General features: G+C 39.7%; 3 protein-coding genes across 3 annotated transcripts in view; 1 reads left to right on the top strand and 2 right to left on the bottom strand.

The window, feature by feature from the left end:
* The window catches only part of LOC125828357 (target of rapamycin complex subunit LST8-1), a 1170163-nt gene that overhangs the window by 116226 nt on the left and 1039900 nt on the right, over window positions 1–14037 (bottom strand). The gene's annotated exons all lie outside the window — the stretch shown is intronic.
* LOC125828355 (1-acyl-sn-glycerol-3-phosphate acyltransferase 2) overlaps window positions 1–14037 on the top strand; it is a 525228-nt gene that overhangs the window by 453443 nt on the left and 57748 nt on the right. The gene's annotated exons all lie outside the window — the stretch shown is intronic.
* Window positions 3108–3599, bottom strand: LOC125828401 (uncharacterized). Its single transcript, XM_049507710.1, has one exon. It carries the CDS (start codon window positions 3597–3599, stop codon window positions 3108–3110), a length of 492 nt encoding a protein of 163 aa, XP_049363667.1.

The following is a 14037-nucleotide window of genomic DNA, read 5'->3' as shown; positions in this document are numbered from 1 at the left end:
TTGATCCCATGGGGAGTGATGCAATAGAGAATTCAATTACGAAGTGATAAGAGTGCTCTAATCGATTGTAGGAATATAAATTATCGAAACAATAAAAGTAAATTATAGGGGTTGACAGCAAGTGTCTAATGGGGGGTTAAGATTTGTCAACTAACAACTACGAAAACATGGGAGTAATCAAGTAGAAAGGAATCCTTGGAGATATGATCGATAAAATGCCAATTTCACTATACGGGTGATTACTAATTACTGGGAGTTGTTGAATCTTAGTGGGTAGGCTAGACTATAGATGTAATAGCCATCTCTCGATCAACTATCACGAATCAAGCGAGTTCTCTCGAACATCGACAAGCATAACAGTTATAAACAACCCAAAACCTCAATTTACCTACTCTCTCATCTAGATAGGTAGGATCGAATTAAGACTCACTCTCTCAAGTTGAATCCACAACAGCCCAATCACTACAATCATCAATTGATAATCTTAATTCTAAAACCTATTTCTCAAGCAAGCATAGAATACTAGACTAGAACTGCATTTGCAACTACAATTCATGAATTAAAACTCAATTATTAATTGAACCCACTTCAAAACAAAAATTCAATCAGTAATTACTAACACCCATAAGATAATTGAAGAAATTAATCACATAATCACACCCCTAAGAATAGGGGTCTTAGACACACATTATAAAAAGTAGGAAAATGTTACCAACTATGTTCTCCATTGGCAAGGTAAAAAAGTCCAAGTCTTCACAATTCTTCAAATTAACTAAAAATCAAAACCCAACTTGAAAACTCTAAGAATAGTGTTTGGAATAAGAAACTCAAAGTAAAAGCTCTCAAAAACTCAGAGCAGTTGAGCAAAATTTCGGAACTCTCGAAATCTTTTAAAATTTTGCATTTATACTCCTTCAGGTTTTCAGCTTTTGGACCGATGAGCGGAGTTAGTCAAGCCCTGCCAACCAGGTCGACGATGCGCCAAGTGGCTTCTCTATCGTTCATAGTGATTTTAAGCGATCAAAATCATTGTCGTTGATTTATTCGGTGACTCGTCGATTGTCCATATCCATCGCCAAGTTGGCTTTTCCCCACGGCTGGCAAGCTATAACATTTGGCGAGCTGAAGAACCACTCGGCGATTCATCGAGTGGGCTTGGTGATCACCAGGATTGCCTTTCTTCATCTTCTTCAGCTTTTTTCGCTCCTTTTTTGCCTGGTAATGTCCTATCTTTTGCCTTCATTACTTCAAATCAACACTTTAATATCAGTTTAGAGCATAAATTAGGCATTGAGGACAATGAAACTATGAAAATAAAGCCCTAAATGAGTTGAAATCTCAGACTCATCAACACCCCCAACTTAAACTTTTGTTTGTCCACAAGTAAAACACAAGATCAATCAATTCAACCAGGAAGTCTACAAACAGTGCTACTCAAGACTCAACATGAATGAACACGAGAAGTTCAAACTACTCATGCATTGTTCAAATGTGCATGCTAAGTTTCAAACTGTGACTAACCATTATCAAATAGAACTCAAGCTCCCAATGTTTGCTTCAAATGCAAGTTCAATATCAACAAAAGCATTCAAATGCCCTCACACCAAGAATGATTCCATACTCACACAAAACTCATCAAATTTCTAGAATTTTGGAACCAAGCACAACTCTCACACTCTCAAAGATAAACACATGCATGACTCTACCAAGAGGCTTGCCCTTATTTTCCAATCAACGTTATCTTCAGCTCACTTAAGATCACAAAGGTTTTTCAAGGCTTGTAACGGGGATGAGGGTAAAGGTATGATCATTTGGTTTAGTGATTTTCACAATCCACCCTATGTTCATTTAAGCATGACTCATTGGATATGATTTTGGAACCAAGCACAACTCTCACACTCATCAATTTCGCACTTTATGATTTTCACAATCCACCCTATGTTCATTTAAGCATGACTCATTGGATAACCCATTTCTTTTGTCCATTTCACAAGCTTTATTTCAACATTTCTTTTCTTTTTCAATCTTTTTCTGCATTGCACTTTTCTCTTCTTTTTTTTACATGGAGGTGTTCCATCTTTTTTTCAACATGATCCTTCAAGGGTGAATTTCTCAAACTTCTTCATTCTCCTCTTTTTTCACCACACCCCAAACTTAGGCTTTTGGCCTAAGTTGGTTATTCACACGAACCAATACTTCATGAAGGTTATAGGTGATGGGACAAAGGGGTAAAAGTTGTTCAAGTATCATCCAAAGAAAGGGATGGGCTCAAATGGTGCCAAGTAGGTTCACACTCTCACAAGGTGGTCACAAAGAGGTATAAAATCAATTTTCTCTTCACAAATTGTTCCTAAGATCATCTCAATCGGTTGCTTACATTAATCAATTAGACTAACGGGGAAAATTCTAGGTATTACCAAGCACATATTTCAAGAAAATCTCACCACACATGGCATTCAGCACAATCATCAACAAGACTCTAGAATTTTTAGCTAGCGTGCAACGATCATCACAAGAGGTCAACTCAACAACCAGCTAGTCACAATGAGATGCTAGAAGTTCACATATGACTTATGCAACTCAATTTGCCTCATTTGAGTCATACAAACATATCGTTCAATCGAGAGCACTATTCAAATCATCGATATTGATCACAACCGACACTCAAAATTACAAGAGAACATCTACATTCACACACATCAAGAGGTGGCAATTTTTTTTAAATTGGTTCAAAACCAACATTTTGCATTCAAAACAAAGGACCAACTCAATGGATCAAAACCAATATATATCAACGCATCCATCAGTCACACAAACATAAAAATAATAACAATATCCATAAAACAACCCTAAAAAGAGGTAGATATAGAAATACCTCACCCCGCCAACCTAAACTAGCAATTGTCCTCAAATGCAAAGAAAACAGTAAAACAAGTCAAAAGAGTAAATAGAAAGGGAGTCAAAAATCTCCTGCCAGGCTAAGCTTGGGGTGAACTCTGCATATATGTGACTTCATTTGTCGGGCCATCAGTGCCCGGCTCCAAATCACCCTTCGCTCCATTGGAGCCCACCATCGAAGTGTCCCTCAAAGAAGCCGCCATAACTGACTAGACCATAGCTCCCTCAAGATCCTCCAAGTCATCATAAACTGTTGTATCTCGAACACCCAGCTCCACCTCATCGGTCTCAACCTCAGTCTCATCATCTGCCTCATCCCTAGTAGCATCTCCAGTCGTAGTAGCTGGAGGGATCTCAGAACTGGCTGGAAAATCTGAACTTGGAACCTCAGGAAGGATTACAGTGCCAAATAACTTTGATAGATCGGTGGATTTCAGCTCATCCACCTCTCGGCGCAACCCAACAATATCGTCCTTCAAGGCCATCACATCCTTAGAGGCACCCTGTCCCTGCTCACAAGCCTCAACTCTCACGGTGAGGGCATCTAGTGCTGGTCCATGGGCATCGATCCTCTCCCGATGCTCTCTCAACTTAGCCCTGATCGGGGTTAGGGCAGCAACAATTTCCCTCTGAATAAGCCCAGAAACAACAGCCTCTACTCGGGAGACACAAATATCAGTAGAGTGGGCTAGGTGGCCCATCTTGTATAATATGGCCTAGGTAATCGAGGGTCGGAAAGAGGTAGCAGCAGCAGTAGTAGGTGGGGGAGCAGTAGTAGAATAGAAATGTACAGAATTTGAACTGTCAGGGGTGCTTGTAGGATCACTGGCTCGAGGGGGAAGGATTGCCTCTGTCGGCAACATCTTAACATCAACTATCGAGGACGTATCCTCTGGTGCAACTCACGTCCTATCAGTCTCATCCCTCATGTACTCTGCCTCTATCCTCCGAATGTTAGTAGAGGAAGTGGGAGTCACTTCTACATTCGTCTTGGCAATCAAAAGAACATGAGCCCGCGTACACAATTCAGTAATCCAGACTGGGAACGGGAGATAGGTCTGGCTCTGCTTGTCCCTCACGACCATCTCATGCTCTATGATCAGACCGAGATTAAGTCTCTCCCGGTCCACGATACAACCCAAACAAGCAGCTTTCGAATGCCGGAGTATCAGTCGATTCTATGATGGCATCAATGTGTTGCTGATGAACCCGAACCAATATTTGGCAGCTATGTTCAGGTCCTTCTTCTCAATAGGAACACCAGCCTCAATTTACCGTGGAGTAGTGTCGGAGATCAACGGTGCCAACCAACCCTTTAAATCATCTAGGGTCTTCTTCTGTATTTTTTATCCACCTAGTAGTGGATCATGTTCATCGTATAACCAAGCACCTCATTGATATCGGTGCTGCTGCACTTTACCTCCCGGCCCCGCACCAGCACCACTAAATGATCGACCGACTTGAATGAGCTGGCCTTCTTCTTACCATTAGGGACCAGCTTCCCATACTCAACATAAAACTCCCGGACCCAAGTAAGAATATAAGGGCTTCAAGGTGTAGTGAAAATCTCAAACTTGTGGAACTTAATAGTGATCCACACCTTCGGGTACTGGTCTACAACACCATCTGTAGATAACCACTTCTCCTCTAATATCATCCTCAAACCCTCTGCCTTTAATCTATTCAGTGACCGGGGTGAGGGTGCCTAAACTAATAGCATCGGAGGAACCTGCTCAACAATCGAAGTTGGATGTGGAGGAGTAGGTGGAATTGGGACCCTGGATGGATCATGCATGGATTGGGAGCGCAGCTCCGCTCTCCTAAGCTGGAGAGTTTGGTCGTCTTCCAGCTTAGAAGAGGAGATCGGAGATCTATTCCATGTGTTTCCCTTACCATTTGACTCAAAATTGGTGAGGTGAGTTTCATAGACACCCATGTTATCAGAGCTCTCCTCTGTCGGACTCGGTTGTACGGGCCCCTTCCTTTTACCTTTCCCCCCTTGTGGAGGAAGTTTTTTTTATGCATCCCGGGAGGGTGCAACACCCTCATTTATAACAATGCCCTAGCACGCTTGCGGGGCAGTTGATTTCTTTCGGCTACCTTGGGTCTAGCCATTCCTGCAAAACAAAACCAAATATGTTAGACTTAATTCGAAAAATTTCTAAGTTGAACAATTTTGCAGGAAAGCTCACTGACTAGTTTGGCGAGTCGCCGAACCCATTTAGCGAGCCAAGTCGGGCTTGCCGAATGTTCTAGAATTAAAAATTTTAGAAATTTGTACAAGTCGGGATATCCAGGCCCTTTCGACGGATTGTCGACACCATTTGGCAGACTAAATTTTGCTCACCGAATGTTACAGAACATTCTCTAAAAACTAGGGGGTAGAAGGGCAATCTAAAGGGACATTCGGTGAGCTCAGATGTATTGCCAAATGTTATAGAATATATTCCACAATTTTGAAGGATAAAAATTCGATCAGTGGGTCGTTAGGCAAACCGCCGAACCACTCGGTGAGCTCGACCCAACTCGTCGAATAGTCCAATGTGCCAGATTATGATCCCAACCTTCAATTTATAGCTCGCAGCCCACGAGAACAAAATTAAGCACCTATTCTATGCAATTAAGCTCAGACCCATACTACCCATGACCTCGGGGTACTCAGACTTCCCCCGTTTCGGCCAAAATTGACAATCGATGACTTTTGCCCTTAAGAATGACGTCACCATCCCTATCATTGGGCAAAATTAGACGATCGATACAAATGGGATTACTAAGACCTCACCCACACTAGACCCAACAATAAAATCAACACAACCCAACAATTTTATAAATCAAACACAGGGGATTTCACAATTAAAGGCTAAAAACACAAAATTGAAGCACGATAAGGGCAAACACTACCAACACACATTCTAACAATCGATAACACCAAATTATAATGACAAGGCAACGATCATGCATTTGAAATTACAAAAAAATTCGAAGGCAAGGTTCGTATAACCAACCTCAATATCAAGCAAGTGAGTGATAGGCTAATGATTCAAAGCAAAATGCATAAAAGTCCAACCTCGAGTAACTGATTCCACATGAAAATGCACGAATAACAAGTACAAAAATATAAAAGATGTGGTTGTGAAAGTATAAAGGTCGAAAACTATGAAATATGAGAGGTTTTTTAATTTAAAACAGTTTAGCCTTCATGACTCTTCAGTTCGCGTGTTGATCGGTGATAGTCATTTATGTCATCCATCCACTCGGTGATGTGCTGAGTGGCTCTTTTTCCCATCGAGTTTTAAAGAACCACTAGCTAACTAGTTGGTCAAACAGTGATCCAATTCGGGCTCACCGACCTGTTCGGCGAATCGGCGACTGGTACTTGGGCTTGCCTAACTATTCCTTTTCCTAAAATTTAACTTTTCAACCTGCACATTCAACACCCGTTATTCAAACAACAATAATAAAAGCTTAAAAATTTATGTTGCCTCCTAAAAAGTGCCTTATTTAACGTCATGGCATGAGTGGATACGCTTTTAAGGTTCATTTTCTGTGTTAACCAAGGTATCACTTAGTAGACCCCCTTTTTACCTTAAGTTCAAATGAGATGATAACTGACCCATTTGGGTTTCCAACTATTTGATGGACACCGAATGAGAAGTAACCATCTGGTTTAGAGTTGAGACGTCTTCCACTTTATTGAGAATGCGTGCAAGCATATCATTAGTTCAGAAGTTTTCCGGGTTAGCTCGTTGCTCTTTAGGCTTTTGACGCTCATGGGGAGGTACATATCTCTCTTTGTCGCCATCCCCCTCCTTCAAGTTAATCCCACGGTCACGCCATTCCCTATCATGGTCTCTCCAACCTCCTTCACGCTCTCTATTCCAACCTTGGTTCCCACCCAGCCTTTGATAGTTCGGCTGGATACCTCTTTCTTGATTTCCCAGAAAATGCACTTCCTCATTATATAGAGCTTCCAAGTGTGCATCATCGGGGCTCACCCGACTAACACCAACCGCATTCACAGCTTTAAAACCACTACCCATGACATGTTTTGACAACAAATCCATTTGGGTCTTCATCTTTGCCATGCTTTGATCCCTTTCTTGGTCCTTTTCAATTTGTTCTTTGTCATCCTAAAGGCCAAAAGATACACTTAATATTATCTCGTGAACCAAGCATGATTGATTTTGGTAATCCCATCAAGCAGAGTAGATGCAATTTTGAATGGTTGTTGCATGATTCCTCCTTGTACGAGTTGGTCAGCCACACCCTTGTTGACTGAATCAAGACTCCGATAGAAATGTTGTAACAAGATATTGGTCGGGATTCCATGAGTTAGACATTGGAGCAGCAATTTCTGGAATCGTAGCCAAGTCTCGTGGATTGGCTCACCATATAAGCATTTGAAACCCTGAATATTATCTCTCAATGCCATCATCCTCAAATGAGGGAAAATCATATGTAGAATGCCTCAATTAGCTCGTCCCAAAAGGTAATTGAGTCCCTTGGTAAGTCAGCTAGACACTTTGTTGCTTCCCCCAACAAAGAAAAAGGTAACAACTGAAGTCGAACTGACTCATGTGAAATGTTCTTGAATGAAAATGGACCACACACATTCACAAAATTCTGAATATGGTCATGGGGATCCTCATGATCCATCTCTCCAAACAAGCCTTTCATTTGTAATAAGGTGGAACATTGTGCTAGTCACATGGAATACAACATTTCCCACGACTGGAGGTTACCAGATAGTACCCACACTACCCAATTGAGCCTCATTGACATCGTTCAAGTTACCAATGTCATCATGATGTGCAAGTTGGCTGGTTTTACTCCCGTTCACGCTCATGTCATCACCTGTTCAATAGCATCCAACAACAAACACAAACAAAGTAAGTCGATTCAACTACAAAGAAGATTAGATCACACCTAAACTTCACTAAAAGAATTCTAAACACCGCTCCCCGGCAGCGGCGCCATTTTTTATAACACTCAAATACACTTCATCCAATTTTAAGTGTAGGCAATCACAATCTAGTATAAACCCAACAAACAGTTGGGTCGATCCCACAAGGAGTGATATGGTAGAGAATTCAGTTATGAAGTGACAAACGTGTTCTAATCGATTGTAGGAATATAAATTATCGAAACAATAAAAGTAAATTATAGGGGTTGACAGCAAGTGTCTAATGGGGGGTTAAGATTTGTCAACTAACAACTACGAAAACATGGGAGTAATCAAGTAGAAAGGAATCCTTGGAGATATGATCGATAAAATGCCAATTTCACTATACGGGTGATTACTAATTACTGGGAGTTGTTGAATCTTAGTGGGTAGGCTAGACTATAGATGTAATAGCCATCTCTCGATCATAAATCACGAATCAAGAGAGTTCTCTCGAACCTCGACAAGCATAATAGTTATAAATATCCCAAAACCTCAATTTACCTACTCTTTCGAGCTACATAGACATGATCGAATTAAGATTCACTCTCTCGAGCTGAATCCACAACAACCCAATCACTACAATCATCAATTGATAATATTAATTCTAAAACCTCTTTCTCGAGCAAGCATAAAATATAGACTAGAACTGCATTTGCAACTACAATTCATGAATTAAAACTCAATTATCAATTGAACCCACTTCAAAAACAATAATTAAATCAATAATTACTAACACCCATAAGCTAATTGAAGTAATTAATCACATAATCACACCTCCAAGAATAGGGTTTTAGCCACACATTACAAAAAGTAGGAAAATATTACCAACTATTTCTCCATTGGCTGGGTAACAAACTCCAAGTCTTCACAATGCTTCAAATTAACTAAAAATCAAAACCCAACCTGAAGATCTACTTGAAAACTCTAAGAATAGTGTTTGGAATCAGAAACTCAAAGTAAAAGCTCTCAAAAACTCAGAACAGTTGAGCAAAATTTCAGAACTCTCGAAATCTTCTATAATTTCGCATTTATACTCCTTCAGGTTTTCATTTTTATGGACCGATCGGTGGATTTAGTCGAGCCTCACCGACCAGGTCGGCGATGCACCAAGTGGCCTTCTCTATCGTCGTATTTTCCTGCCTCTTCATCATTCAAACTCTGTGATTTTAGGCGATCAAAATCATTGTCGCTGATCCATTCGGTGACTTGCCGATTGTCCATATACATCGCCAAGTTGGCCTTTCCCCAGGGCTGGCACGCTGTGATTTTAGGCGATCAAAATCATTTTCGCTCATTTTTTTCTCAGTAATGTCCTTGCCTTGCTCTTTTGCCTTCATTGCTGGAAATCAACACTTTAATATAAGTTTAGAGCATTTATTAGCATTGAGGACAATAAAACTATGAATTTAAAGCCCTAAATAAGTCAAAATCTCATACTCATCACTCCCTCTCAAGCGATGACAACAAAAACAATAAATGTTCGGTCCCCAAAGCATAAGGACTCACCAAAACTCAAAATCTCCTCAACGAACTCTAGCCATGAAACAGTGAACCCTGATTGTTGGACCCTACATTTGGGAAAATATAGGCAAGAGTATGCGTTAGTACAAAATATGTACCAAGTATTATAGTCATGCATAAAACATATAAAGTCATGCTAAAAAGGGACCTTTTCATAAGCATGCAATGATCAAGCTGAAACATAAATCCTGAATGTTAGAAAACATAAGTCAAAACATGATAAATACACATAGTCATCATCTTAACATGTATGAAATACTTGATAAAGGTAACCTTATTTCATCATAGATTACTTGTGGGAAGTAGCCGTAATCGACATATAAGACTATGATAACCATTATCATGGAATCTGGTGTCTCCCACACCGAAAAGGGTTGTCCTACTTGCCAAAGTAAGGACCATGAAATTCTATCGTATGTGGATCCACTAGATAATATCTATCTAGATATGGGACATGGGTAATCACCACTTGTCCACTCTGTTCTATGCATAACTTCCACGGAATAGTTCTTAATCATATTCGTCTTAGCTCTTAAAGGAACATGGGTAATTGCCTTTTGTCCTCACATCATGTGACATGGGTAATCGCCTCTTGTCTTTCAATTAGAGAGCATGGGTAATCGCCTCTTGCCTCAACATTAGAATAGATCCTTAACATTGGTTCATTTTAGGTGAGAAGACCTTTGAACCCTAAAATCCTTATTATGTGAGAAAACCTTTCACAACCATGCTTTCATGTGTATATGAGAAATACCTTCATCAACACAACTTATACATCAATTTCATAAGAACATGCATAGTTCCATAATTCACCTTTCATAGTTAAAAACTCACTTTCAATCATCAATAGCTAGAAAGCATGGGTTAGACATGGGTTCATAGGAATTAATAATAAAATCATGTAATTATGTCAATTCACGTTTGATAGATCATAGAACAATCAAATACATTATTAATTAAAAGAAGCCATGACATGGAAGAAACCCTAACTCAATTGGGGAATTCTATCTTTGTGAATTGGAGAATTTGGAAATTCCAAGGAGGAATGGGCTCCATGGATGAAAACTATTATACCTCAATGCCAAAAGCTTTCCTTCAATGGGGGAATTGGAGACTTGACTTGAAACCCTAGGTTGATCGCTTTTTCTTCAAGATTTCTAGAGAGAGAAATATTTTGAGAGGGAGACTTGTTCTAGCAAATAATTTTAATTGGGGAAATTTGGGGGTTCTAACGCTTATATAGGGGTTTTGGTGAAGGGTAAAATGACATAGCATTAGGCTAGGAGAATTATGAAAAGACCCAAAAGAACTTACCTTAAAATTGACACAACCCTTTCACCTGAGCCACCACAGCTCGTCTAAGTGACCACGAGTTGTCCTGGAAATCGTGGACTTAGACCAGTGGCAAGTGAGGACCCCTTCTTGCCCTGTCCCTCTTCACGACCAGTTTCATGGGTTGTTTGCCCCTTCATGACCCGTCTAGGGGTTCGTGAGAAGAGGCTCGCTTTAGATGGGTTCTGTCTCCCCCTACACAGGCAACATGACACCATATTTCACTCCCCACGGGCCGTTAAGGCCCTTGTGGGAGGGGTGCCTACCCAACATTCCTTGGGGACTTGCCACAGGCCACCACATGGACCGTGGTCCCCTTCACGGCCCATTTGGGGTTTCTGAAGGGTCCCCGATCCAGGTGTTGGCCTGTGAGTCTTTCCCTATAACCCCTTTTTGGTCTTTCTCGAATCTGAGGTGTCACAGTCAATTGTGAATCAACGCTCCAGATGAAATTAATTAAATATACTACATTTTTTAATGGGAAATATCTGCTCCAAATCAGTGCCTACGAAGTCTAACATAGTAAGTAGAAATGTTAGTGAAATATATATATATATATATATTAACTCAATTTTTCAAGAAATTTAAAATGCATGCATTGCTCATATGTATGTTTTAAAAATAACGGAGAAGAGCCTAAAATGTCCCTCAACTATATGAATTGGTACAAAATCACCTTCCATCCACCTTAATGCCTCCAAATACCCATGACGTTAACCTTTTGGCTCAAAAATACCCTATATCTAACGGATTATACTCATTGGGTGGATGGAGGGCATTATTGTACCAAATCGTATAGTTTAAGGGCATTTTAGGCCATTTTCCGTTAAAATAATTTGAAATTACTTAATATATAAGCTCACATGATTGAATTAATTTTGAATTTCATAGTAAATTAAAAATAAAAAAGGTTAAACATCTACTCTCTACACCTCCACCCACCCTCGCCCATACCCTTTACTTCCTATCTCTTCCATTTCGTTTTTCTATTTGGATCTTGTCCACCATTTCTTTTTTTAATTTATGACTGTCACGACCCAAGGGTACACCCTAGATGTAACATGGAATACAAGACCCTGATAGGCCTCATATAAGCCACTAAGCTTTCATAGTCAAGATAATAGAAAACGGGAAAAAATTAAAACATTTTCAACAAAAGAAAAGTCTTTATAAAACAAAGCGGAAGTCTTATACAATTCTCTCAAAACCATCTAATACAAAGAGTCATTGGGACACAGCCCACACAACAATGTTCAAAACATAAAATCAAAGGAACATAAGAAAATGGTGTCTGAATCCTCGAATGCTATGAGGACTCACCGATCTTCAATTCTTGCCTCTACTAAGATCCTAGCCACGGGGATAAGAGTCGGGAACGTCGGACCCTAATTTGGATGAGAAATGTAGGCAAAAATATGCGTTAGTACAAGAATGTACTAAATATAATAGTTTGCATCAACATCAACATAAATATAAGAGTTAGACAATATAAGTCATAAGCATAATCAATGCACATAATAGATCATATCAACATAAGAGGAATACTTTTCAAGTAACCTCAAAGCATACTTAGCCAAGACATGGGTAATCCTCCACTAGTCTTACTCATCATAGAAGGCAACCTATAACAATAATCCAAGCTAATCACCTATCAAAACATGTTTAACTTATCTTTTATAGACATGGGGAATTACCTCTTTGTCTCCCTATAAGGGCTCATGGGTAGTCGCCTCTTGCCTTACATATAGGATCATGGGTACTTGCCTCCATGTCCATCTTATGGGATCATGGGTACTCGACTCCATGCCCAACATCATATGACACTGGTACTCGCCTCCATATCATTTCATAAGGAATCATGGGTATTCGCCTCCATGTCCTTCATCATAAGATATGGGTACTCACCTCCACATATTTCACTAATGGGTCATGGGTACTCTCCTCCATGCCCAACATCATAATAGAAACATGGGGAGTCGCCTCTTGTTCAATTCTAAGAAATATGGGTAATCGCCTAATATCCTTCTCATTTGGAGGTCAAGGGTAATCGCCTCTAACCTCATCAATTTCTTAGTCTTTTAGTCTAGATTCATTTTAGGTGAGCAATCCTTTCAACCTAGAATCATTCAATGTGAGAAAGTCTTTCACATTCATACATAAGCAATTCAAGTGGGAACTATCCCTTCCACAACAATTACATCAATGATCAACAATTCATATCATAAGTTTTACTCTCAAAGCACTACATCTCATAATCATCATCTATTCTTCACTCTCAAAGCAATTCATAATGTATCTCATTCATCCTACAAGAATACATCTAACCCACAAATTCTCCTTTCATGGCATCACACCCATTTATATCAAATTCCAACTTAGAAACATGGGTTAAACATGGGTACATGTAAATTCATCCTAAACTCATATAAGCTTATCAATTCATGCATAAACAATCATAACCTAATTCTTTGGATCAACATTATCAATACCCACAACATTAGAAGAAAACCCTAACTCAAATTAGGGAATTTCTACTTTTTATTAGGGAATCTTAGGGGCTCCATGGAAGAAAAGATTTCATGGATGAAAATCCATCATATCTTGCTATCAAAGCCCACAATAGCTTGGAGAAAGGAGACTTGACCTTGATCCTAGCTTGAACTATTTCTTCTTCTTCAAGTTCTAGAGAGAGAAATATTTGGAGAGGAAGAACTTTGTTTTTCTTTTGGGTTTTAGGAGAATGAGTTGAATGAACTAAATTGGGGGTTAAAATCATTTAATAAGGGGTCTTAGACATAGGAAAAATGACGTAGTATCAATGTATTATAATTAGAAAAAGACCCAACTATCCCTCAACTAACTGTCGACTGCCGACCCACGACTTCAAGACTGACGGAACGTGGACTAACCAACGGTCCATCTTGCACAAGCGTCACTAGGTTCAGAGAATTTGGGTCAGACCTAAGGACCCCTGTACCACGGATCGTGGACCCACCGACGGTCCGTAGATCAAGTTGTGGTCCCTGCCCTTTACAACTTTTGGGTGGCCAATCCATGAACCAACCTACGGTCTGTGGTCCAACCCACGGGTCGTGGATGGCACCTGGAAGTCCTGAAACTTGCTATGTTGCCCTATCTCAAATCCGAGGTGTTACAATGACAAACAAGAGAGAAAAAAAGGAGGAAAATAACTATGCATTCATATAGAAATAATTAGTTCAATAAAAGATGATTTAACTAAGAAAATATGTACGAATATTACATTTTTCTTTTGTGTGTACCCAAAATTCAAAATAAAATAATAAAAATTATATTTCTCTTATCCACACCTTCATCCCACC

Source organism: Solanum verrucosum, unplaced genomic scaffold, assembly GCF_900185275.1.
Source record: "Solanum verrucosum unplaced genomic scaffold, falcon-dt-bn FXZP01000048.1, whole genome shotgun sequence".
In the NCBI taxonomy this organism is placed as follows: domain Eukaryota; kingdom Viridiplantae; phylum Streptophyta; class Magnoliopsida; order Solanales; family Solanaceae; genus Solanum; species Solanum verrucosum.
Note: the sequence above shows the minus strand (reverse complement) of the source record. Positions and strands in the feature narration are given on the sequence as shown.

Coding starts and splice junctions, on each gene's coding strand:
- LOC125828401 (XM_049507710.1), bottom strand. CDS start 3,599: ATGGGCCACCTAGCCCACTCTACTGATATTTGTGTCTCCCGAGTAGAG.